This window comes from Phycodurus eques, chromosome 17 (genome assembly GCF_024500275.1).
Source record: "Phycodurus eques isolate BA_2022a chromosome 17, UOR_Pequ_1.1, whole genome shotgun sequence".
Classification (NCBI taxonomy): Eukaryota; Metazoa; Chordata; class Actinopteri; order Syngnathiformes; family Syngnathidae; genus Phycodurus; species Phycodurus eques.
This window is the reverse complement of record NC_084541.1, coordinates 14277283-14305100: the sequence shown is the minus strand read 5'-3', so window position 1 is coordinate 14305100 and position 27818 is coordinate 14277283. Positions and strand designations below refer to the sequence as shown.

General features: G+C 41.9%; 1 protein-coding gene across 1 annotated transcript in view; it reads left to right on the top strand.

Annotated features, from left to right (window-relative positions):
- Positions 1-27818, top strand: part of nbeaa (neurobeachin a) — a 67729-nt gene that overhangs the window by 10925 nt on the left and 28986 nt on the right. Inside the window, 24 exon segments of the mRNA XM_061701886.1 lie at positions 9795-10026; positions 11429-11529; positions 12649-12744; positions 12826-12947; positions 15081-15207; positions 16778-16897; positions 17961-18107; positions 18358-18456; positions 18458-18556; positions 19930-20063; positions 20135-20243; positions 20745-20897; positions 22025-22193; positions 22637-22716; positions 22823-22885; positions 23084-23181; positions 23259-23351; positions 23961-24069; positions 24150-24231; positions 24877-25000; positions 25214-25406; positions 25474-26148; positions 26371-26772; positions 27458-27675. Of these exon segments, the coding sequence (XP_061557870.1) occupies positions 9795-10026; positions 11429-11529; positions 12649-12744; positions 12826-12947; positions 15081-15207; positions 16778-16897; positions 17961-18107; positions 18358-18456; positions 18458-18556; positions 19930-20063; positions 20135-20243; positions 20745-20897; positions 22025-22193; positions 22637-22716; positions 22823-22885; positions 23084-23181; positions 23259-23351; positions 23961-24069; positions 24150-24231; positions 24877-25000; positions 25214-25406; positions 25474-26148; positions 26371-26772; positions 27458-27675 (3845 nt within the window).

Here is a 27818-nt window from a genome sequence, read left to right as displayed (position 1 = left end):
GGCCCAACTCGTTTGCTGCCTAAATGGCCTTCTGTAACTAATATATCCTTTTGTAAGTAATAAAATAGTCCTGTGTGGCAAGATTTTGAATGGCGATTAGGCATTGTGGACTTTTGTCCAGTAGGTCGGAGGGTAGTCTTCGCCTAGTTTTCTGGCTTAACTGGCTGCTGTATCAAATATGTAATGCAGCCAACAATAAGAGTGCAAAGTTTTGTGTGGGAAGATTTTCAGTTCTAAGCAGGCCTTGTGGACATTGGACATTTTCCTCGTGAACAGCAACCAGCAGAGGGGAAAATTAGTTTGCTACCGGAACAGGCTGCTGTAACAAACATACAATTTGGCAATGATTGTGTGGAAAGATTATGAATGATGACCAGGCGGGGTTATTTATTTTCTCTAGTAGGCAGCAACTATAACAGAGAGGGGGGATGAATTGTGGCCCAACTAGTTTACTACCAAAATGGGCTGCTGTGCCTCATGATGTTGGATTACTGCGCCCGCTGATCCTCGGTCAGCGTTTGGCCAATGGAACACTGCTCGCTATTGTTTCAACACACACGCACATAAAAGTCCTATCGCGCAAAGGCACATAAAGGGCCTATCAGCGGGAAAAACAAACAGATTAGCGATGGTGAACTGGCAGCAGCCTGCTCTGAATTATGTCTGCGGGGCTTTTCGGACAACCTTTCAACTCGTTGTCGGCTTTTACGCCAAATTCTCAACGTGCAGGCCAGGATGCGCCCGAGGACGAGTGGAGGCGATGCGCGTAGGCTCATTAAGGCTCTTTTTGCTGAGCAGAGGCTTTTGAAAAGAAGAGAGTCACCTATAAAGACCACACGTTGTTGTTAGTTGTTTAAGCTCCTTTTCACACACGGTTTATCGCATCTGTTTTCCTGCCATTTATTCACCTGGCTTTCACACAGAACCCAGCAAACGAAACCTTCGCTTGGCTGTGTGCGCGTTCGCACATAGACTTCAACACGCTTTTCCGATTCAATACCTTTCGCACAGAACAGCGACACTTTCGCACAGCCACAGTCTTTCACTGCTACCGTTCGGTACGCCCTTAAAGACTGTGCTTTTTCAGTTTTGCGATTCACTTTGCATTGACGCTCTGTACGTTTGCGTGCCTGCCCAAGCAGACGAAAAGCCCTCCACCGCGAGGTAATAGCCAATCACTGTTGCGCGTCCACCCCACTCACACTTGTAACTGCCGACGCGAGGAGTTAAGAAGCAAAAATCTGAAGAAGCAGCAGCAGCAATTTATTATTTATTCATGATTTTGGTGTGGTTTTTGTCTTAATGGCATTGCGCCTTTTTCGTGTGGATACCATATTGACAGTCAACAGTTCTTGATGAAAATACATAATGTTTTATCACACTGCCAACTACTGGCCTGGCATATTGATTGCACTGTCATTAAAAACAACAACAACAACAACAAAAACAGCTAGTTCAGTAGTGCTAAACAACAACAGTTACCAAAAGCCACTTTTCATATAATCCAGGCCTTACGCACATACACAATTATGATAATTAAATTATGATCTGTGGTCTTTCCGCTTTCCTGCTTCTTACTCTGGAATATTTCTTTTTAATTTAAACTCCCTCACAATCGTCTAATTTCCTCGGGAAGGAGCCGCCTCCACCGACAAACTCTCAAAGTGTGAATGGGGAAAAATGGAAATTTATTCATGAGAAAATGTTTTTTTGTCGCTTGGAGCAAACATACGCTTCCCAATTCCGTTCTATCAATACAGTAAATGCAATTTTATTTTATTTTTTGCCTCGGAGGGCATACACTGAAGTGACTCTTGCATGTGGCTAAATAACCTCTTTCTGACAGATAAAAAAAAAAAAAAAAAAAAAATCGGCTCAACTTCGTCCAGCTAATTCTACCTTCAAGACTGCTGGGACGTCAGAACCCTGTTATTCTCCGGAATTCGTGAGTAGACTTAGAATCCAAATCGTTACCTTTGACACAAAACGGCAACGCACGGGGGTGGGGGATTGAGTAAATCGATAAAAACTGATTGGTTTGCGTTTGCCCAAATGTCTGTCCTGTTGTCAATCAAAGTCTGCGTAGAACTTTCCAGGACTGGAGGTCAGCACGAGGGCTGGGAAAAATGTTGATTGTTTGTCTCTTGACGGCATGTGACGAGGCTCAGCATTTCTAAGCCGCTTGGGCCAATCAGGCAGTGGCCGGACATTTTCAACCACACTTTAACGTGTGTGTGTGAGATTGTGTGCGCGTGCGTGTGTGTGTGTGTGTGTGTGTGAAAGAGAAGGCGTGTGTGTGACACTGAGACTGTGAGAATGTGTTTGTTTTAGTGTAAGTACGTGAATGTGCGCGTATGAGTGTGTGCCTGTGAGTATGTGAATTTAGTCAATTAAACGTGTGTGAATGATTTCCCATGATGCATCGGTGAGTCCACAGAGGCTCACTGTGGGTTAACGATATGTTAAATTACATTTTTTTTCTTTTTCTTTTTTTCTTATTAGACCTGTTTATGAGCTTTGTCTTTCGTTTGGCTTGCAATTTATATCCCTTTTGGATGATTATGGGCTCACAAGTGTTTTTTTCTTCTTCACACCTTTAAGAGAATAAATGAAAGTGTGTAAAAGCATAATTTGACATTTAGTGCTGAACTGTGCTTTGATGTTTTGTGTTGTAACGTTCTACATTTCTTATCAAAAAGGCCAAAACAAGATGTAGCATAGTTTAAAACATGAGCAAATTAGCCAAGTACGCTGGTTTTGTTAAATTAGACTAAAGTCTGTAGGTTTTTGTTAAAATACCTTAGTTTTTTTTTTTTTTTTAAATTAGCCTAAAACATAGCTTTTTTTGTTAGTATGTCGTGTGATAAAACCTGACTAAATGATCCAAATTAGCCCAGGTAAGATAGTTTTGCTAAATTAGCCTAAATGTTTTACAATGTAGTCTGTTAACCAATAAGATAGGATCCACCAACATAAACTAGTATTTAAAAGTTAGTATTCAAAATAATTTCATAGGTTTTTTTTTTTTTTTTTGTCAAAGTAGCCTAAAAACATAGCTTTTTGTAAAGTTGGTTGATAAAACACGACTAAATTAGCCCAATTGGCCTAGGTAAAGCAGTTTTGGTATATCAGCCTAAATACTTTTGCCTAAATTTTGTGTTTATATTTTGGTAAATCAGCCAAAAATAATGAAGCTTTTGAAATAAACCTGACCTGCTCACAAATAGTTACAATCTATTGGGTTGCCCTTCTCTAACCTGGCTTATTTAAAGTCAGAGGAAGCCTTAAGGCTGCACATTTTTTTTGTTTTTTGCTTTAGTTTTTTTGTTTTTTAATCAAATGAAAGCGTGTTTGCTAAATTGACGCTAGCAGCTCCTCGGTTGCGTGGCTTCACGCGAGTTGATCGAAAGCGACAGCCCCCTTCTACGGCTGTGGGGGTGGGTTGTGTCATGTTTATGCATACCATATGCCATATGCAAAAATGGCAGCAAATAGCTCATTTGTTATTGGGCTCATACATAAAAGCATTGATTCATGTTTTAATGACACAATCTGCAGGTTTCTACTCTCTTGCTGCAATTAAGCACACTCTGACTCACTTGTATTCGACATCCAAAAATACGACGCGATTCTTCATGCGGGTGGTGCCTTCGGGTGCTTCTGAGCAGGGTCTGTTGTGTTGTGTGAGCAAATCCTCTTGCCAGCATATGGAGGATAAACTTCCCAGCGGACCTTTGGCCCAATATATTTGCTCAAATGATTGGACTCGGACATGTGAGAACAAACGTGGCTTTTATTCAAGTTTACATACACTCATCACACACCGGCCATCGACAAATGGCTAGTGGTTCACGTTTGTAAATGTCCGTTTGAAGGGAAAAAAAGGACAGAAGAAAAAGACCTAACCAATTCATCTAAATGTACATTTTTCCTTCTTAGATCTTCACTGGGCTTTACTATTGTTCTGAGCTGAGCAATAGTCAACTTGTTTTTATGAACCATACCACATAAAAAAGTATTGATATATACAAGAGAATGCAATTTCTGTAGAAATTGCATGTCAATGCTTAAATTAAATTACTATATGTAAAACGTCTGCATTAATTTGGGAATGTCGTCAAGAAAAATGTGGAATATGTGGGGATTATTATTTTTTTTTTGGAAAATGTGGGGATTGTTGTAATGTGTAAAATAGTTTCCAGTATGTCAAAAAGGAGCTGAACCCTTTGAAGTTCTCATGGTTTGAATCGGTTGAATAAGTAGTAAAATATGGAAGGATGAGTTAAATTTGGCAAATGTCCCTCTTCATTTCAGTGGTAGCGGAATAGTTTGACGTTGAAAGGGTTCGAATCACTTCAAGCACTTTGCAGTTTTAGGACAAAAAAGTGGGGAGAACAATTATAAATATAAATAATGTTGCTGCAAGATAACATGTTCTTGAACATTCACACAATAATGCAATATTTTATCTTACACCCTTACTATATTGTTTTTGTGATACAAAGGAAAAATGTGAACAAAGTGTTTTCATTTTTCAAATTATGTCTCTATTCACAGCTACCACCCCCGCACACGCACGCACACACACACACACACACATACACGCACACACCGAATGAGATTCAGCGAAAGGAGGTGGGGGCACAGGGGGTCAATTGTTTCATCCCTTCTGCCATCTGTGGGCACAAGGACCCATGGGAAATGCAGTTCAGCCTCCTACCCCTCCCCCAGTCTGTGTGTGTGTCTGTGTGTGTGTTTCATTCTTCATCATCATTACTGGAGGACGAAGATGTGACGCATCTGTTGCCTTTTACCCTGTAAACCTCCGCCGGTACCATTCCAAATTACTTAATCATCCATTAAACTATTGAAACATACATTAATTGCATGTTACAAATGTCTTTGTCTCAACATTTGGTGGGGCAGCATGTATATATATATATATATATATATATATATATATATATACATACATACATACACATATACATATATATGTGTATCTGTATATCTATATATATATATGTATATATATATTTATTTTTTTGTATGTATGTCGTCATGGCAACAGTAACGCGTCATACGTCATCATGGCAACAGTAAAGTTTCCTTTTGGACGTGTCATTGATGAGAAAACCACATCAGCCTTTTGGCGAGCGCTCGCCAGCGCCTCCTCACTGCCGCCCATCGAGCCCACTTGGCCGAACGCTAAGTGCGTAACGTGTGATGTGGCGTTCACAAGAGCCTCTCTCTCTCGCCACACAAAAGCGACTTAATGGCCCGCCGCTCGCCGCCTTTGATGGCAGCGTGTCGATGATACTCCACCAACCAATTAGCAGCAGGTGTCTGTTTTGTGGCCAGCAGTCAAGTGTAATGCTGCTTTTATGCGACGCCATTTGCATCAACGTAGCACAACAGTGAATGATCCCTCTGAGATGACGTTTTCACACGGGCTTTGATACCCCTTTAATTTAATTAGTACAAACGTGTTGTTTTAAGGGGGACACATTAGGTAAAAGTGACTTCTACACAAATAGCTGTGCCATCAAGTGTGAAATTAAACAACCTAGTAAATGATCAGTTATCCGTTTCTGTGAGTAAGGCCTTTTCAGTTATGCCGAATTATGACATCACTGTTGGGCTCATTTTGAAAATCCCGCCCCCACACAGAGTTTCTCCACCCACGACTCGACAGATAGGCTGGGCAAAGACACTTCACTGCGGGAAACGGTATCATGTCGAAGCTAAAAGCTAAGCAGAACTGCAGTGTTAGCGCAGATTGGTATTAGTGTCAGATACTCAGCACATACTCGAATATTTAGGGCGTGTGGCGATGTGTTTATCTTATGGCGTTTCTGGGAGTTTGCTTTTATGTAAAAATATTCACCGGATTTGTTGCTCGACGCTTATTTGCAAATTGTTGCTAGGTTTCTTTTGAAAAATATAGCTGCTAGTTTTGTTACTAATTGCTTTTTTGAAAAATAGTCCCTAGATGTGTTGCCTGTTGCTTTTTGAACAATGTTTCAAACTGTGAGAAACTGTGCTGTCATTCTTTATCCTTTGTGGATTTTGACCCAAGAATGTCAGAGAGCTTTTAATAAGACACCTACAAATTTGTGCGAAAAATGTCTCCTTTTATCAATGTTGTTTTCTTAAGTCAAAAGACACTTGTTCAAGCCCACCTGCACAATTAAATGACTTGTGGGCTGGAATAGTTGACAGCTGCCAGACGTCTTGTGTACTGCATGCAGCACAGATGTAAAGCTCTTGTCAGAAGCAGAACTTGTACAGTCAAATGAGAGCTCAGTGATCGACAGGAAAGCAAAATCTCAAGTGTCACCACCTCGACAGAACCCTGAAGTTGCCGCGTTAAACGGTCTGGCTGTTAGACAGTTGTTAAGGGACGTGAACGTGTAAAAACCCCCTCGGGGGGAATGAAAACACAAGCTGAGAATGTACGCTCGTTGCCACCGGCCAAAGGGAACACTGCATGATGCAAATTGTGGCAACCAACTGCAAGGAAGAAGAACGGAATCCCTGCCAGGATGAGCCTATCTCCTGGAGAGAACGAAGACAGTACCCAAAACAGTGGGGGTGAAAACATCACAGAAGATGTGCGATTCGTAAAAAAAAAAAAAAAAAAGAGAGTCCCAGTTGGACAAACTTGATGCTACGTTGTCGCTACATCTTGAATCAACGGGAGCCGTAATGGAACTCACTATTTCATTCAGGCCCAATGCCCAAAACCTAAATTTCTCATGTGCCAATTGTGTTCATGGTGAATGGAGTAAGTTTGCCCTGGTGGGGTAAGGTTTAGCACATCAATAACTGACACCAGGCTGGATGACGACTCATGACTTTAGTTTAGCAATTTTATTTTGTTGCATTTGTGCTGGATTAACGTTTTTTTGCTCTGAGCTTCAGAATCTGCTGACGTTCCTACCTTCTATATTCATTCAGCTTCCGTACCGGTTATCGTCACGAGGGTCGCGGGCGTGCTGGAGCCTATCCCAGCTGACTCCGGGCGAGAGGCGGGGTACACCCTGAACTGGTCGCCAGCACTACTGAAATAAATTGTTTTCCACGATATAATTTATTGATTTATTTTTCTGCCCAAATGATGAATTATCAAGGATTTTTTTCAATATAATAAATACTTTACAGTTAGCTGCACATTGCGTCCTAGATCAATGTGTTATTTCTTTGCTACACTAAAAATGTTCAGGGGTCAGTATGACCTGCTGCATTTTTAACATCGACGTAGCAAATTTCTGCAGAAACTAGAGACCTTGTTCATTGTGGATGTTTTTTTTAAGGGCTCAGAAGGGTTTGAATGTGTTGTGGCGTCCACCTCGGGGGCACAAAAGGCTCTCTTGGTATAGCTGAACTGGCAGAGTCGTAATCTTGGCCAACTGCTCGAGGATGTTTGCTTTGGGACCACACTGGCAACGATCGCTCCCAAAGCACCCGCCGGGGTTACGCCTCAGCGAGATCATAGACCCTCCCCTCACAGAAAAACAACAAATTAAACAAGCATCTTTACCATTCCCATGGATGTAATGGAAGTTGCACACAGCGCTTGAATGATTCTTTTAAAACAGTGCAGGGGTCCTCGTTTATGCCAGAAATTTGTATTCAGTTGTATGATGAGTCATCAAACTTCACCACCGTGCTCTGCCTTCACAAGCTCTTTGTAGAATTAACTTAGTTGTTGACCTTAAAATGGCCTCTTCAAATCAAAAGGGCAGACATCCTGTGTCTTTCACGTTCTGGCTTCTTGAGGCTTTTTTTTTTCTTTTTGGTCTACTCCTGATAGACATGTCTATGAAATTTCATGTTGCTAAGTCAAGTTGTTTCCCGGGGCTGAATTTCCAAGACGTTTTGATCAAGTAGCTGACCTTGTGGAGTTGAGTTATTCAAATATTTAGTTTAATGGTGAGTCATGAAACTTCATCAATTGTTTGTATATATGTGCCCTGAAATTGGCTGGCGACCAGTCCAGGGTGTACCGGGCCTCTCGCCCAAAGTCAGCTGGGCTAGGATCCAGCTGATTAATGATGGAACCATGGCTCCACTTTGTGCCACCTTGTGGCTAAAATGACAGCTGCATTTATCCCAGAAAACATTCACTGCTGGTTGGCTTCGGATCAAAGACTGAAAGCTCTTATTTTGTACAGGGACTTATTGTGTTTCTTTTCATGAACCTGCGCTCGTATCTTTACCAGGCCAGTCGAATGTTCTCTTTTTATTTACATTTTCTTCCTCTCTGCGCTTCTTTTATCCAGCATGATGTATTGTGTGATTCTTCTGGCTTCATTTAATAACCTCCATGCAGTGTGTTTGTGTTTGTTTGTGTCCTCTTAGCTTGTTGGTTGCCATAGTGACCACTTTCTGGATTGTGAAGTATGCCGAGGCTGAAGAGTGTGTGTGTGTGTGTGTGTGTGTGTGTGTATGAAGTACACTAATACTTTTCGCAATTACGCTGCATCAGCCATTCAGAGCCAGGCCATTTGGACTCCATGTTGGAGTGATGATATCTGCAGCTCGTCTTAGGTGTGTGTGTGTTTTGTGTGAGTGCATGCTTGTGTGTATGTGACCAGTGAGGGGAGGTGGCCATGTTTAAAGCCAGTCTTTTTTGAGAGATTGTTGTCCTCCGAGTGAGTGCTTCTTACTTGAAGAGGACAAGTCTGTGTGTGTGTGTGTCACGGGGTTGCAGAACCATCTCACGGGGTTGCAGAACCATCACACCGGAAGGCAAATTATTATTATTTTTTTTAGTTTTTGTTTAATTTATTCTGTTTTCTTGTGAGTTATAAAAAAATTGCCGCCATGCTCCGCCCCCACACAGTGACAAAAAAGCAAATGCTTCACAATTTACCGTTGTCCATCCGTCTTCTGTACCAGGTTCAAATTTGGTGGGATGGGTTCGCCTTTGAAGGACCCCGGGAAATTGACAAATTGATTGTAAAATTGCAAAATGGGCATAGCCTCTTGAGATTTTTTGGTGTTTCAGGTCATGATACACATAACCAAATTTCATGTTGCTAAGTCAAAGTAGTGTTGGGGGCCAAATTTTCAAGTCATTTGAAATGTGGAGTTGACTTAGTAGTTTCCTGTTTTATGGTGACACCAAGCATGGCGCCGAAAACACAAATTCTTCATGATTTAGCGTCAGCCGTCTGTCTCGTATAAGACGTTTGAATTTGCAAGCAGATCTCAGGGGAAATTTTGAAGGACACCGGCATATGTTCAAAATGGCCGCTTTAAACCAAAATGGCATACTTCCTGTCTTTTCACGCATAGCTTCTTGAGACTTTGTTGTGCCTCTACCCGCATGGTAGACATGCCCACGTTGCTATGTGAAACTGTCTTTGGGGCTGAATTTTCTAGTTGCGGACACAAGCTGTAGGTTGAATCCAGTTTTCAAGAAACCTGGAAATGGCCAAAATGACCCCAAAAGAGCCACTTCATATCAAAGTGGCAGACGTATTTTCAGGCATGGCTTCTTGAGACATTTTTGTGGGTCTACTCATGTTAAACATCCTTGCCAAGTTTCATGTTGTTAAACTGATTTTCAGGGTAGAATTGACATTTTTTTTTAATTGAAGTTCAATTGTTGACAAGTGACCAATTAGTTCATCTTGACTCTACCTAATTTGCAAAGCTTTGTCTCCCAAGGCTTACTGGCAGATTGCGTTGCGAGTGCAGATGTGCAAGTAACCACACACGTGAAGACCCGAGAGTATTAACATTCTCTCTTCTTTCTCTTCTTCTTCTCCACCGTGAACGCTCAGTTGGTGGGCGGCGAGTTTGACCTGGAGATGAACTTTATCATCCAGGAGGCGGAAAGCATCGGCTGCATGGTGGAGCTGCTGTCGCACTGTGAGGTGACGTGCCAGGCGGAGATCTGGAGCATGTTCACTGCCATCTTGCGCAAGAGTGTACGCAACCTTCAAACCAGTACGGAGGTTGGCCTCATCCAGCAGGTTCTGCTCAAGATGAGCACAGTGGACGATATGATTGCAGGTGAGCTTTCTTCTGTGAAGCACTTTGGGCACCTTGATTGTGTAGCTACAGCACACTGCATTTACCATGAATCCAGAATTAAATATGAAAATAATCCAGATAAAATACACACTTTTTTGTTATAAAATTGTCAAATCTTTTCTATAAAAATACATAATTTTGTATTACTAAAAAACCCGAGTTGAGAGTGCATGTATGTAAATGAAGTTATTGTAAGCCTTGCTGTAATAAGAAGTTACTTAAAATGCACGTTTTAAAGATATTGCTGTGTAAAGCTAAAAAACACAAATTTATGGAAAATATTCTAGTATTATTTGGAGTGCACATCAAGTATGTAGTGTAAAGCTTTGTTGTAATAAGGAGGCACTTGAATGTATTCTGACACTCACTGGAGGCCAAGTGAGAGTCAATCACCATCTCCTTTTCCAAATTATCTTTTTGTGTAATTGATGCTTTTCCCGCTTATCCTCTGCGTTCTAACACTTGGCAGCCAATTCTCCAGACGAGTGTTTTTCCTCAACGATCCTTTTCAACTTTAAGCCGCTCAGGTTCAGCGGCTTGTCGTAAACTCTGCGTAAACATTTGACAGTGTGCGTGTGTGTGTGTGTGTGTGTATGTGCGCAAAATATTTTGTGCAGTTTTCAGCCATGCTACAGTAAAGGCAAGAAAGTGTGTTTGCGCATGCAAGTCATTTTCCTCGACAAGCCTCACAAAGCAGTGAAGCCGGGAAAGTGTATGGGGCATTCAGGTCATTTTCCGAAATAGTCCAAACAAAGTAGTAAAGCCAGAAAAGTGCATGTACTGTAACTGTACATTTAGGCTTCCTACACGTTCTATAGTGTGAAGTCTTTTTGACATAATTGCATCGACCTTGAATTTTTCCTTTAATGCCGCGCTCCCTCCTCCCTTCATCACGTCAACACGATGATGTTTTAAAAGTGCCTTGACTTACGCTGCAGCTCTCAATGACCTACATGCATTGATCTCACACACGGCACACACTCAGTGTGATGCTTTATTTCCTCTAATGAAATCTAGTGCAGCTCTATTCACATTATATCAATGCGGCCTCAATGGCACACAAGGAGAGTCTCTGTAAGTAAGAACATTGGCTCGCCGCTGCCGCGCTACGTCAAAGTCGAGGTTGTTTTGGACACACACACACACACACACACACACACACACACAAATGCACCTTTTATTAATTCTCTGATGAGGTAATGGGAGCCAAATATGAAAACACTGCCTGCACCAAAATAGGATACTCAAGCTTATGACATGGAATCTCAATAATTCAGCTTTTATGAAGATAATCATGCATTTCTTTTTGATGAATTGAACAATGTTTATGACAAGCAAAGGCAGCTCTTTTCACCATGTGTTTGTCGGTTTGTGTTTGCAGACCTGCTGGTGGACATGTTGGGTGTAATGGCCAGTTACAGTATCACAGTCAAAGAGCTCAAGCTGCTCTTCAGCATGCTGAGGGGCGACAACGGTATCTGGGTAAGCGCGGCGTCCTCCTGGGCCTCGTTTTTGTGGGCACATTCAGGTCTTTTTCCTCGACTGGCCTCACAAAGTAGTCAAGCCAAAAGAGTGTGTGGTGATTTTGGGGTTTGTTTCCCAGACAATCTTCATAAGGTTGTCAAACCAGGAAAGTGTGTGGGGCACATTCAGGTGTTTTTCCCTCAACTTCCTTCACAAAACAGTGAAGCCAAGAAAGTTTGTGCTGGTATGATTTTTTTTTTTTTCCTTGACATGCTGCAAGAAGGCATGAAAGTGTGTGGGTACTTTCAGGTCCAGTTCCTCAACAATCCTCACAAAGTTGTGTAGCCAAGAATGTGTGTTGGGACGTTCAGGTCTGTTCCCTCAACTAGCCTCACAAAGTAATGTTGCCTAGGAAGTGTATGGGGACGTTCAGTCTGTTTCCTCGACTAGCCTTACAAAGTAGTGAAGCCAAGAAACTGTGTGGTATGTACAGGTATTTCCTTGACAACCTTGCAAAGAAATTAAGCCAATAAAGTGTGTGCGTACATGAAGTTTATATTCCTCTACATGGCTCACAAATTCCTGAAGCCAAGAAAATGTGTGGGGACATTCACGTCTTTCCTTGACAATCCTCACGAAGTATTGAAGCCATGAATGTAGGTTGGTACACTCTGGTCTTTTTCATTGACAGTCCTCACAAAGTAGTGAAGCCAAGGTAAGTGTGTGTGGGCAATAGATTTTTATTCCTCGACGTGCCTCACAAAGTAGTGAAGCCAAACAGGCATGTTGAGGTTGTTTTTCCTCGACAATCCTCACAAATTAATGAAGATGAAGTGTGTGATGTTTGTCATAAACATCATGAATTCTTCCTTCAACTTCCTTTTCCCCAGCAAGCCTCTCCTTCTCCAGACAGACAGACAGACAGACAGACAGACAGAAAGGTCGATGTAGAGTTGCCATGGTATCGATGAGGCTGAGGTGATTGTGGAGCTTATTGATCCAGTGGCTTGTGGTGGAGATGTGATGCCACACCGTGTTCACCCGCCACCAGGGAGCATGTATCGCTTTGTAAATGTCAATCACTCCTCTTCCTCCTCCTTCACTTACAATGTACTTTTCCTCCTCATTCTCCCGCAGCCCAGACACGCCATCAAGTTGTTGTCGGTGTTGAATCAGATGCCTCAACGTCACGGCCCCGACACCTTCTTCAATTTTCCCGGACGCAGTGCGGCGGTATGTGCTTTATAACTCACTGCTCGTTTTATTCGGAACGCATTGATGTAAACCGATGTGTTCCTGTTTGTGTTACTGCAGGCCATCGCTTTGCCGCCCATCGCCAAGTGGCCGTACCAGAACGGCTTCACCATCAACACGTGGTTCCGCCAAGATCCGCTCAACAACATCAACGTCGACAAAGACAAGCCGTACCTTTACTGGTGAGTCACCATCAGGAAACAAAAACGGGTAGTAAGGTTAATTTCTGTGTCAAACATTGAAGTCCACCCACACGTTCCCACCTTCGGTGGTAGTAGAAGATGCACAATATCACAACATTTAATCTTGGAAGCCAGAAAATGTATGGGTTGCCTTCAACCCACTGTTTTGTATTGGTACGGTATAAAAAGGTTAACGGAGCCCGTTTTACACTGTGTGTGAAACGTAATGATACGGAATGGCTTGAATTTTCAAGCGTCTGAGAATGACCAACAGTAATATCGCACTGCTTTTCACCAGATTTTTCTTGGCTTCCTCTTGTGTCGCTGTTTGGTGTAAATGGAACCGGTCTAGAATGAAGGGGGTTGAAGTTCATCCATCCATTTTCTGTCCCGCTTATCCACACTCGGGTCGTGGGCGTGCTGGAGCCTATCCCATCTATCTTTGGGCGAGCGGTGGGGTACACCCTGTGAACTGGTCGCCAGCCAATCGCAGGGGGGTTGAAGTCCACCCGCAAATTTTGGTAGTCCAGTGGTGCTGTGAGATGCGAGTGTAATTTGTTCTTTAACTACACACGTAACTCAAATCACTCATATGAAATCAAATTTCCCCATTAACAAATTCATGGAAATGCCATTAATGCGTTCCAGCCTCTTAAAAAAAAACACAAAAAACGTAAATGTTTGCAATGTTTTTTAATAAGAAAACTGAATACTCTATAACATTGTACTTGATCATATTGACACAATTAAATAGAATGTAAAGAATTAAATATTTTTTGACACATTTTTTTGTTTCAATTGAAATGACATTGAGGTGCTCCTCATGTTGTGCATGCCTTGGCCACCTGAGGACAGTATAAAATAGATGGCCACAGTTGCTCAGTAGGCCACAGTAATATTAGTCGTTCTTCGCAGAAAATAAAGAATATATGCCTCTGTGCATTTTTATATTGCCTGTTTACCTGTGTTGCGCCACCGTTTGCGTTTAACTCTGCAAGGTCTCTGTTGAACTCTGCAAAATCAATGATTTCCAGCTTGTGAGGTCGTATCAGAGACGTAACACAGACGGAATGGCAGCTGTGTGTGGGGAAGAGCAGAAAGTCAGGACGGTGGTGTGGAGTTGAACACCTAACACTCACTTCTCTCGCCCTTTTTTGTTGAGAGCAGTTGTCAAAGACACGGCACGGGCAAATCAATGCCTGTCTTTTCTTTCATATCTGATAAATCAATTTCAAGACTATTAAGGAACGAGGTGACTATGGTAAATACTCCTGTGCTGTTTCCTTGGCAACTGTTTGTCAGGTGCCAGGTGCCCTCCTCCATCCCTGCTGCCTCTTATCATGGTCCAGCAGGCGCTTGCCGTTGTCGTCCATCTTGTTGTCGTTCATCTTGTGAGTGCAGATTACACGCTGCCAGCTTGTACCCACAAACAGCAGCAGGAGGAGCAAGCCACAATTGCTTTTTTATTTTCAGCGGGAAGTTTTTATTATTTCTTGTCGTTGTATTCATTTTTATAGTGCAAAGTGGCAATCATCACCAATAACTGGCATTGATCATACGACACGTACATTGCACACGTACTGCACATGGCCCATCTGTGACAGCGTGTAGCATGTTTTTTTTATTTATTTTTTCCTCTGGATTCTAGTGCACATGTGACCAAGTGTGCCATGGATTATTTTTCTGTTGAATTTGTCATTGTTTATTTTTATGTCTAGTACTTTGCGCGTGTATGACCGAGCCTGCAGTGAGGCTATTTTTTACTTCAATTATTCCAAGTCATGTTTATTTATATTTTTCATGGTGGCGGTTACCTGGCAAGAGGGAGCGATCACATGAATAATATGACACATGAATTGCACATGTGCATGTGCACTGGACTTTATTTTGACTTTGTGAATTATTTCGAGCTGCTGTTGTCTATTGCGCATGGTGAAGGTTATCATAAACAACTAGCGAGAGGAGCAATTGAATTCATCATACAACATACCAAACAAGTGTGCTATGTCCTTTCTTGACTGTGGATTATTTGTAATCATTGTGCAAGATGGCGAGTATCACGGATATTTGTCAAGGAACGACAATGGCTTTACAAATGTCTCCCTCCCTTTTTGCTTTGCTTTTGCTTCGCAGCTTCCGCACCAGTAAAGGGATCGGCTACTCTGCTCACTTTGTGGGCAACTGTCTGATCGTGACCTCCCTCAAGTCCAAAGGAAAAGGCTTCCAACACTGCGTCAAATATGACTTCCAGCCGCGGAAGGTGAGAACAACGAACGCGCACAAAGGAAATTAAATTTAAAAAAAAAACAATCGAAGAGAATCCGGTTAGCCTGCTAGTCATACTCGGAGGTGGATCTATAAGAGCTTAAAGCGGATTTTATCCTCGGTGATGCGAACCAAGCGCAGCTATGACATGTTTCACAACATTAGCAGACATGGTACATTTTTGTAGACATAAAATGGCCGCGATATGAGAATTGAAAGGAATTCATCTTGCACAAAAACAAGGGGGAACAAGAAGTCATCCAACATGTATGAATTTGAACCACCAAGTAAATCTTTAGTTATCTGTCTATTTCTTTAAATATCTGTATGCGAGCCCTTCTCGATGCTGGCAAATTATGATGTCACAGTGGGGCTAATTCACATGACCACGCCCTCAATGACTTAATTTAGCATCTAGGCTGACAGAAGCTCCAAATTGAAAGAACCACTTTAGCCGAAGCACTTTCTCTTCAAAACCAAAAGGTAAGCAGAGCTGCAGTGTTAGCGAACAGTGTTACAGAACGGTGTAATAATCTTACAGGTATTGTTTCGCTAAATTGTTGACATGGGTGTTGTTTGCGTTTGGCCATGCCATGTGCCACTAAACCAATTGAGCTCATTTCGGTAGCTTGGTGATGAAATGCTCCATCAACCAGTGATAATCCAATGGAATCTCATCTTCTTATCAACAGCAATTGCTTGATTGCAATTAACAAATATGATTTAAACTATGATTTTAAACTACCGATTTTATTCAGACTTTATGGATTAGTTTCCCGTGTTGGAGCAATATTGATTTTACTCACCTTCATTCATGAGCGGCATAAGTGGTTGTGAAGATAACGCGTGTCAGTTAAGGGCGCCACATGCACTAGCGTGTGGTTGTGTGTGTGTGTGTGTGTGTGTGTGTGCGCGCACACGCGTGCGTGTGCAGAATTACACATTAATTTTATTTTGCTGACCAGTTAAAATCTATTTGCTACCTCAAAACACTCCCTGAGGTCCTCTTTGATCCATTTAGGAGTCGCCGCAAGACACACACACACTAGCACACACACACTAGTGTTGCATGTTACAAGCTTTATAGCGAGTGTAATATTACTACTAAGGTACATTGAATGTGTTCAGTAATGTTTGTTGGCTTAATTAGAAGCCATTTTTCCTCTAAAATTGGTTGATATTATGGCTGTATTCATTTATTCTTTATTAATCTAGCTCATTCAACAATTTAATTGATTTTGAACCACTTCACATATATTTTTTTACTTTATTAAATAATGAAAATGAAAAATTGAGCATCAATTTTATTATAATTACCAATTACATTTTTAATTATTTTGCCTTTCACCCCTAAAATTGCTTAGTTAAAATACTTTATATTTATTTTTTCATCAATTTCTATTCATCACATTTGTGTTGAATAGAAATAGATTTTTTTGTAAATCAAAAAATGTGAAAAAGTTATTTTTATACATACATTTAAAGCCCATTTTAGCGAATAAATAGTTGATTACAAATATTGAAAAATCTTCAAAAATGATCTTATTTATATTTGTGTATTCCAGTGGTACATGATCAGCATCGTGCACATCTACAACCGCTGGAGGAACTCTGAGATCCGCTGCTACGTCAACGGTCAGCTGGTCTCCTACGGCGATATGGCCTGGCACGTCAACACCAACGACGTAAGAGACCCGGCGCCGACATTTTGTCCTTTGCCCGAGTTGCCCTTGGCGCGCTGTCCAACGCGGCCAGGAAGCAAAAAACACCAAGCCGCGGGGGGCCGAGAGGAAGCGCGTCCTTCACAAGTTGACACTTTGTACAAAATCAAAGTGTAAGCAAAAAGTCGCGTGGTCGGAAATTTGCGTCTGTCATTGGTGGATTTAAAAAATGCCGTCATCAATCACCGTGGAGTATGTTTTGGTCAGTTCAATTCAGTGAGAAAGGCTAAACGTTCAGACAAGATTAACCAAGAAATTATGTTGGGACGATGAAATAATAATATACAATGTAAATTATTGAGGCATGATGAAATAATATTGAATATAAACTCTTGGGAGATGATAATATAGAATATAAATTGGGAAATCATGAAGTAATATATAATTACTGAGACATGATGTACTAATATAGAATATAAATTGTTGAGACATGAAGAAATGCTACTGATTATAAATTGTTGAGACATAAAATAATATAGATTGTTGGAGACATGATGAAATGTTACAGACTATAATAGTTGAGACATGATGAAATAATAGGATATACTGTAAATTGTTGACATGATAAAATGATACAGAATGTAGATTTTTGAGAACTCATGACAATATGAAATATAGATAAATATAAATATTGTTGACATGATGAAGTATACATTACAAATTGTTGAGTCTTGATGAAATGATATAGAATCTACATTTGATCAAATTACATAGAATAAGAATTGAGACAATGAAATATTGACGATAAATTATTGACGATGAAATGTTACAGAATATAAATGGCCGTGGTGTAAAAACATAAAACTGTGTAAATATATAAAATTGTCAATAGAGTATACACAAATAATGCACACTGCTACATCATTAGAATGCCTTATGATCACATACGAGGACATTAAAAATGTATGGCAGACATGTTTATTTATGACATGATGAAAAGGCATCTCAGCTAATTACATCATGACATGAACCCGCAAGAAGAACGTCGTATTTGACACGTGACATTATGAATGTTTGTCCCACTCAGAGCTACGACAAATGCTTCCTGGGCTCCTCGGAGACGGCCGACGCCAACCGAGTGTTCTGCGGTCAGCTCGGTGCCATCTACGTCTTCAGCGAGGCGCTCAACCCCGCTCAAATCTTTGCCATACACCAACTTGGACCTGGATATAAGGTGAGACATGAGGAAATAATTGCGAGTTTACAGATATTACGGTTGTCAAGCTTGCTGGGTAAAGCTAAGGGCATAATTAATCTAATTAATAATTAATCTGTCCCTAATTGCATTAGCGTCCTTGTTATCGCTTTGTTCATCAAGCTATTGCTTCCTCGCTTACGCTCCATAAAGTTGATTACATCTGAGGGCTGCACAGATGTTCGTCCAGCCGACCTTTAACCTTTGACCTTCCCTCTCACCCCCGCAGAGCACGTTCAAGTTCAAGTCCGAGAGCGACATCCACCTGGCCGAGCACCACAAGCAGGTTCTGTACGACGGCAAGCTGGCCAGCTCCATCTCCTTCACAGTACAACGCCAAGGCCACCGACGCGCAGCTCTGCCTGGAGTCCTCACCGCGAGAGAACGCCTCCATCTTTGTGCACTCGCCGCACGCCCTCATGCTGCAGGTCTGTGTGTGCATGCTTGTTTGTGTGTGCTGAATGAAGGTCGAGACAAGACTTTCAAAGTTGACATTTTGGAGAGCGCAGTAAAGAGCATCTTCTTGTTTGTGCTTTTTTCTTTGGTGTTACTGTAGTTCATTTCATTGTATTTTATTTAATTTTTTAATCAAAAAGAAACATTTCATTTACAAAATGTACAATTTCTTTAAATTCATTAAAGATTTTTTTAATCACATACATTTTAATTGTATGCGTTGAATATTTTATTTCCTTTCTTTAATTTTTGTGACTTAAATATTTGTAATTTACAAATTATAATTTTTGTAATTGTATGAAGACTATTTTTTTCCACAAATTGAATATTTAAAAAATGTCTTTTACATTAAATTTATTTTTTAGAATTTTGTTTTTATTTGATACATGTAATTTGTGTGTACTTCATTTCATTGTATTTTTAATGTAATAAAAGCAATCTATAACATTAATTTCCCAAAATAGATTAAATATTTGTCATTTTATAAATACATTTTATTTGTATGAATCCATTTTTATTTGATAAACATTTTATTTTCTACAGTCAATATTATTTAAATTTTGTAACTTAAAAATTTGATTTTTTTTGTTTTCTTCCCCCTAAATTGAATATTTAGGTTTTGTTTTAAGAATAAAACACCTTGAGTTGAATGATTTAACTATTGTATTTGATACATTTTCTACAAAAATGTACGTATACAATATTATTATACAATATTTGATTTAACAAATTAAATATTTAAATAATTTTGCATCGATTATAAAATGGAGTTAAATAAATACATATTAATTGTATGAGTTACATATTTAATAAATATATTTCATACCTTACCTATCGATTACATTTCGAAATTTAAAACATTTAAACATTTGAATTTCATAAATTACATCTTTATTTCATTTTGCACCCTAAACATCCTATATATATTGCTTTTTAGATTTAGATATTAAATACATTGTATTGAGTATATTAAAAAAAATTCAAACTTATTTAAAAAAAAAAAAAGAAATCTTTTCCCTCGTATGACCACATCAATATGCACGATTATCTCCTTACATTAGAAGTTATTTCGTGTTTAAATGTTTTTTCAATTGTGTTAATTACATCTATTTACATTTCATGAACTGAAGTGTGACAAAAAGTTCTCCTCCATATGATTCTGACTTCTTGATTCTTGATTCTGATGATGATTCTGGTTTTCAGGTTTAAATGGCCCAACCGGTACAATTATAGCGCCACCTGTAGCTTTGGCATGCGCTTGACATTTTCTCAATGTGAAGTGAGTGTGGAAAATGTTATTTATTGCAAACACATATGCTAAAGGAACTCGCGTGCCCAATTGCAGGACGTGAAGGCCATCGTGACGCATTCCATCCACAGCGCCATCCACTCCATCGGCGGCATCCAGGTCCTCTTCCCGCTCTTTGCCCAGCTGGACTATAAGCAGCTCAACGACGCCGCTGTGGACACCACCGTGTGGTCAGGAGATGCCGCGTAACATGTTTGATGCGGATCTCGAGTTGAATTTCATTGTCGTGTGGTGTTTGCAGTGCCACGCTGCTCGCCTTCTTGGTGGAGCTGCTCAAGAGCTCGGTTGCCATGCAGGAGCAGATGCTGGGAGGCAAGGGCTTCCTGGTCATCGGATACCTGTTGGAGAAGGTCGGTGAAAGAACATTCAGTCCCCAAAGCCAGTGTCACTTATCAACATGAAATTTGGTAGGCTTGTCTGTCATGAGTAGACACACAATCTGCCATTTTGTGTTGAATTGGCCATTTTGGCTTGGTAGCAGCAGCCTTTACGATTGAACAAAATAATGTAGGCCCCTAAAGCTAGTTTCACTTAGCAACATGAAATTCAGTAGGTGTCTATTATGAGTAGACCCACAAAAAGGTCAATGGTATATCTGCCATTCTGCATTGAAACGGCCATTTTAGGGCCTGGGTGGCTGTTTTCAGCGCTCTAACTCGTCTCAGAGGTTTTGTCCAATCGCTACCAAATTTGAACCTTGTATGCTGGGCAGATCGAGTATCCTAAATTGTGTAACATTTGAACTTTCTCTATTGCTATTGGGCTGGTACATGGCAGCGAAGTTTTGGTGAAACTCCACAATGCTATTTCTCTAAAGTTGCTGACTTGACGTTTTCTCGTCTTGTGTGAAGTCGTTGAGGGTCCACATTACTCGGGCAGTTCTGGAGCAGTTCTTGTCCTTCGCCAAGTACCTGGACGGTTTGCCCCACGGGGCGCCGCTCCTCAAGCAGCTGTGCGACCACGTGTTGTTCAACGCCGCCATCTGGATACACACGCCTGCCAAGGTTAGTGTGAATGTGTGTGTGTGTGTGTGTGTGTGTGTGTGTGTTTGGGGAGGGAGGGGTTGTCCTGGGTATCAGAGTCCACAAAAAACAAAGGGGGCACTGTGGGGTTGGGTTGTGGTGCAATATGCTACGGCGGGGTGTGTACAGGTCTGTCTTGGTGGTGTGTTGTTATGTGCTAAAGTATGGGGTGCGTTATGTTGTGATGTCATGAGGTACGGGGATGTGTCGTGTTGTAGGTTATGGTGTGTCCAAAACACTTTGGAGGCGCTGTCGCAGTTTGTTTTTAAAAAATGTGGTGTAATTACAAAATAATATTTTATTTTGATGCTTTATGTATCTTGGTTGTATCATTTATTGTTATAGTTTCAATTCTGTGCAGCGCTTTGTTAAACTGCTGCTGTTCTTTGAAGGTTTGACCTGGAAGTCCCTTACAAAACCTGGCACTCTTGAATGAAAATGAACTTTCGTTTGAAAACCGTTCTTTGACGCCAGAATGAAGCGCGTTCTCAATTACATTCATCAGGCAGAGATGAACTAAGTTCAGTTCACGTCCGCACAAAATATGAACTCGTTCAGTGAACTTTTGTTCATTGAACTCATTCAGGTACAACACTGTCTGTAAAGGTGTGTGTTAGTGCGTTCTTTCAATGCATTGGGGGTGCGTTGTGTGTAGAGGGGTGCGTTGTGATGTTTTGGGGGCACGTTGTGGTGTCTTGTGGGGTCCATTTCGAATGTAGGTTTTAGTGTGTTTTGAGTGTGCGTTCTGCTGTTTTGTTGGGGTGCACTGAGCTTTGTGTGACTGTTGTGTTTTTGTGTTTGTGGGTGTGCACCACGGTTTATTGTGAGGGTGTATTGTGTGCGTGTGTTTTTGTGCATTCTGGTGTGTTTTGGTGGGATTGTGAGGGTACCTTCTGTTGTGTAGGGGTGTGTTGCTGGCATATATGTTGTGGTTCGTGAGTTGTAGGGGTACATTTTTGTTGTCGGATATAGTGGGGGGTGCCTTGTGGGTGTATGTTTGGTGCATGTGGTGTGTTTTGTGGGGGCGTTTGTCCACATAATATTTATGATGTTGAGGTGCCTGTGTAATAATAATGATTTGTGATGATGTCATGGTTTGTGTCCGCCAGGTTCAGCTGTCTCTGTACACCTACCTGTCGTCTGAGTTCATTGGCACGGCGACCATCTACACGACCATCCGCCGTGTGGGCACCGTTCTGCAGCTCATGCACACGCTCAAGTACTACTATTGGGCCGTGAACCCGCTAGACTGCAGCGCCATCACACCCAAAGGCCTCGGTAAGAGCAGTTTTATTTTTTTTATTTTTTTTTTTATTTTTTTCCAATATCATCCGTTTCTTTCCGACCACGTTGTCATAGCAACAGACCGAGCTTGATTGGCTTGACTTGATTTCCTTAATTGACTTGTGCTGCAATGGAATTAATTTGCATGGTAATTGGTCACAGCCTCATCAGTACCTTAAACTTTGCTAATATTACTGATAAATGTCGCTCATATCGCTTACTAATATGGCTAACGTGAATATTGAGTAGCACTTATCCATTTTGGTAATACTGACATTTAGGACTAGCTCATGTGTACTTTTTCATGTGTACATTTTGTACATTTTCTGTCATTTGATATCCAGAAATGTTTTTTTTTTTTTTTAACAGGAAATTAAAAATGTCTGTATTATTTGTTTGTGTGTAATATTAATATTTGTGTGTGTGTGTGTGTTCAGATGGACCTCGGCCTTCCCAAAAGGAGATCATCTCTCTACGGGCCTTCATGCTCCTCTTCCTCAAGCAGCTCATATTAAAAGTAAATAGCTTTTTGCAGTAGTATTTCTAAAACAGCTTATATTGCTAAAATGGCTAATATTGCTAACAGTGCCGATATTTCTAATTTTCTGCTTGTGTGTTTTTAGGACCGGGGTGTCAAGGAGGACGAACTGCAGAGTATTCTCAATTACCTGTTGACCATGCACGAGGTCAGTGCTTTTAAAATATACTAGTAATGTTGCTAATATGGCTAATGTGCAGCTAATACTGCTAATGTCGCTCATATTATAGCTAATATTGCCATTACAGCTAATTTTGTATCGAGTGCAGCATGATGCTGTTAATATGGGCTGTCAAAAAGAATCATCATCATGAGTTGCAAATGTTGTCTTTTCCGCAACTTGCAGGACGAGAACATCCACGACGTGCTGCAGCTGCTGGTGGCGCTTATGTCTGAGCATCCGGCCTCCATGATTCCCGCCTTTGACCAGAGGAACGGCATAAGGTGAGGCGGACGTCGTCAGCTAAACTACCTCCCACCGGGAAAAACATCTAAATAACGTGAATGTGTGTGTGTCCCAGGGTGATCTGCAAGCTGTTGGCTTCCAAGAGCGAGAGTATTCGAGTACAGGCCCTCAAAGTACTCGGATACTTCCTCAAGCACCTCGGTCACAAGTCAGTACATTTTTGTCTCTGAAAAAACATCCTAATGTTGCTAATCATGCCAAAATTGCTAACACAGCTAATATCGCGGAAATAGCTGATATTGCTAATGTCACTCACATTGTTAATTTTGCTAAACCCACTAATATTGCTAAAATGGCTAATATATTACGAAAATTAGTTATGCTAATATGGCTAAAGGCGCTAATGTGCATCTTGCTTGTATTGCTAATAGTATTAATAATATTTCTAAAAGGACTAATATGGCAAATGCCACTGATATTGCAAGTATCGCTTATATTGCTGTTGGGGTTTGCTAATGCCGCTAATGCTAATGTTGCTAATATTGCTAAAACTACTAATATGGCTAATGCCACTATTGCAAATATCGCTTATGTTGCCGATGTTGCCCACAGCTCTAATATCCCAAGATACCACTGCTAGTGCGTTTAGCATTGCTAGTGTTGCTAGTGCTGCTAACATGGCTAAGCCATTTATATTGTGAACATCACTTGCCAATGTCTCTTATATCGCTTTTGTGACACACATCACTGCTAATGCTAATTATGCTAATACAGGTAACATTGCTAAGATGGCTGAAATTGCTCATGTGTTTGTCAGGAGAAAGGTAGAGATCATGCACACTCACAGTCTTTTCACGCTGCTTGGCGAGCGTCTGATGATGCATACCAACACCGTGTCCGTCACCACCTACAACACACTCTACGAGGTACGTGATTGGCTGCGTGGTTACCGCAGCGATGCTCTTACTCGCTGGCTGATTGTGACATCCTTATTTGGGCTTTGCAGATCCTGACGGAGCAGGTGTGCACGCAGGTCGTCCACAAGCCGCACCCTGAACCGGACTCCACCATCAAGATCCAGAATCCCAGTGTGTCATCACTCATTTCTCTACTATGCTCATGCTAATGTTGCTAAAAATGTATACAAATATCCAATGTGTAGCTAAAATCTCTAATCTCAACAATCTTGATATCACTGAGTGCTAATATTGCGAATGTTGCTAAAATTGCTAATATCAGGAATATATTATATACAGGAATTTCAATAATATTATTAACATTGATAGTAATTGCTAATGTTGCTAAAATTCTTAGTGTGCTAAATATAACCAAAATCCCTAATTTCAGCAATATTTCTTTATCACTAGTAGTGCTATTATCACTAACGCAGTTAATGTTGCTAAAATGCTTAATGTCAGGAATATAATAAAAATTGCTGATTTCAGCAATATTTTTATGAATAGCTCCATTATCACTAATATTACTAACATGGCTAATGTTTCTGAAGTTGAATATATTCTGATAAAATTGATAGATAATTGTTCTATATTAATGTTAATATTTTCATGGCTAATCACGATATTATTATAATATAACGATATTATAATATTACTAGAGTAGTTGCTTTTGTTGAAATTGCGACTATTCTAACTATTGCAAAGAAAATCTCTAATCTTGGGTAAAAAAAACATTGCTAATGTTGCTCATAAAGTTGCTCATGTGTACTTATTTAGTGATCCTGAAGGTTGTCGCCACGCTCCTGAAGAATTCCTCCTCCAGCGCCGAGTTGATGGAAGTCAGAAGACTTTTCCTCTCTGACATGATCAAACTTTTCAGCAACAGCAGAGAAAACAGACGGTAATTGTCACTCTCGGTTTGCCTTTAGCTAGTTTGTTTCTTAGCTGGGAGTTGGTTGGTCAGTTAGTTCGTTGTGCCTTTTCCACACATGACTTTCTTCATGTTTGTGATTGGCTAAAATGGTGGTGACAGTTGGGGTATACAGCGCCACCTGTTGTGTGTGTACATGTATGGTAATGCATGGGTGGTGTTGGTGATATGGTTGCGTTGTAGCTGCCTGCTGCAGTGCTCGGTGTGGCAGGACTGGATGTTCTCGCTGGGCTACATCAACCCGAAGAATCCTGAGGAGCAGAAGATCACCGAAATGGTCTACAACATCTTCAGGATCCTGCTTTACCACGCCATCAAATACGAGTGGGGCGGCTGGAGAGTCTGGGTGGACACGCTCTCCATAGCGCACTCAAAGGTCTGAGCCGCACTGCCCCCTCATATGGCTAACATTGCTAATATGGCTAACATCGCTATGGCTACAGGTGACATACGAGGCCCACAAGGAGTACCTGGCCAAGATGTACGAAGAGTACCAGCGTCAGGAGGAGGAGAACATGAAGAAAGGCAAGAAAGGCTCTGTGTCCACCATCTCGGGCCTCTCTGCCTCTCCGGCACCCGTCGTCAACGGCAACCTGGAAATGGACGACACCTCACAGACGCCAGAGAGTGAGGCCGAGTATAGTGAGGGTGGCGGCGGGGCTGGGGGTGACTCATCCCGCAACCTACTGGCCGACGGCGCCGTTAAGCGGGTCGACGCCGAGCAGGGTGCCGGTGTGAGGGTGGAGGTCCACGACCTGCTGGTGGACATCAAAGCCGAGAAGGTGGAGGCCACTGAGGTGAAGCTGGACGACTTGGACTTGAGTCCTGAAGCCCTTGGTGGGGGTGGCGGAGGAGGCGGGAGTGGGTCCATGGAGAATGGACCTCTGGTGGAGGTGGACTCGCTCTTGGACAGTACCTACTGCACTGTGGTGCAGAACCTCAATGGCACCCTGGTGCCCAAAGATGACGGTGCCACCGTGCCGGCGGGGGTCCGCGTGCCGCCCAGTTTGGGCCTCTCAGGTGTCAGCATGGATGACGACGGCATCATGGGCCCCCTCATCACGCTGGCCGATGAGAAAGACAGTGTACCCAACAACAACGGATTCCTCTTCAGCAAGGTACCAATAGGTCACCTACATGCTAATATTTGCTAATGCTAATAGTAGCATAAAAGTGTGAAAAATTACAATTACTCTAACTAACTAACTAACATCAGGTTTTCCGCCTCCGGCGGTGTGCTGCGGTCATGCTAGCTGGCTCAAGCTAACAGCCACTTCATTAGGTACACAATTAAACAATTTCAAATGCAAGAGCTGTATGAATCCTTGTGGTTCTTCCAGGTTGACGAGAAGCTCCTTCCCGCTCTGGCGGCCACTGATGCCCTGGTCCTTCCCGGTCCGGATCAGTCCGCTACGCCCGGCGCAACCAGCGCCAGCGATGACCTCAGCCTGCTGGCCCACATGACCAGCTGCAGCTCAGCCGGCGATCTCCCAGAGGACGGGCCCTTCAAGATTCAGAGCCCGCTGGCCGACATCAGCTCCATCGCCGAGGCCCGAAACCAGATGGCGTCTCGGCCCGACTTCCCCGAAGGAGACGGGGTGGACAGGGCGACCGGCACCGACGGCGAGGCGGCGGCTCTCAAGGCAGGTGGCGGAGGAGGGGATGTGGCCAGCGTCACATCTGATACCGAGAGGTCTGATGATGGCAAAGACAAAAAGATATCAACCACTGCAACCACACAGGTGAGCACCGAAGGTTTCCAAGTAGGGTTTCAAGACAGTGTTAGGGTGTTAGATTAGGGTTTTAAGTAAAGGTGAGGGTTTCAAGTAAGGGTTAGGGTTTCAAGTTGGGGTTAAGGTCTCAAACTACAGTTTGAAGCCAGAGTCAGGGTTTCAGAGTAGGGTTTGAAGGTGAGGTTTGGGTTTCAAATTAGGGTTTCAAGCCATGATTAGGGTTTCAAAGCAAGAATTGAAGCCAGTGTTAGGGTTTCAGATTTAAGGTTTAAAGCCAGTATTAGGGCTCCAAAGCAGGGTTTTAAATCAGAGTTAGGATTTCAAAGTAGCCAGGTTTTATTTCAAATTAGGGTTTCAGATGAGGGTTGTCAACTAGTGTTACGGTTCCAAATTAGGGTTTGAAGCTAGGCTTTGGATTTCCTGTCAGGGTTGTGCTCTCAAAGTAGGGTTTTAAGAAACAAGTATGGTCTTAAATTAGGGTTTGAAGTCAGTGCACTAGTTTCAGAAGTAGAGTTTTGAACAAGGGTTAGGGTGTGAAAGTAGGGTTTAAAGTCAAGGTTAAGATTTCAAGTTAAGGGTTGGAGCCAGTGTGAGCGTTTCAAAACTGGGTTAGGGTATTAAATTAGAAGTTTAGGGTAGTGTTAAGGTTTTAAAGTATGGGTTGAAGTGATACGATGTTAACTCTTGATGTCAGGCTCTGCACGGCCGCAGCGCCTCTCAGCTGGAGCGAGATCTCCGTGTGGATCTGGGCTTCAGGGGGATGCCCATGACGGAGGAGCAGAGGCGCCAGTTCAGCCCTGGGCCGCGCACCACCATGTTCCGCATCCCAGAGTTCAAATGGTCGCCCATGCACCAGAGACTGCTCACTGACCTGCTCTTTGCACTGGAGACCGACGTGCACGTGTGGAGAAGGTGAGCCAGGTCTGGAAAATTCAGCCCCCTAGGAAAGTTCCACATTTGGTGGGCATGACTATCATGAGGTGACCCACAAAAAAGTCTCGAAATGCCATGTCCAAAAACAAAACAGGAAGTCTGCTATTTGGTTTGAAGCAGCC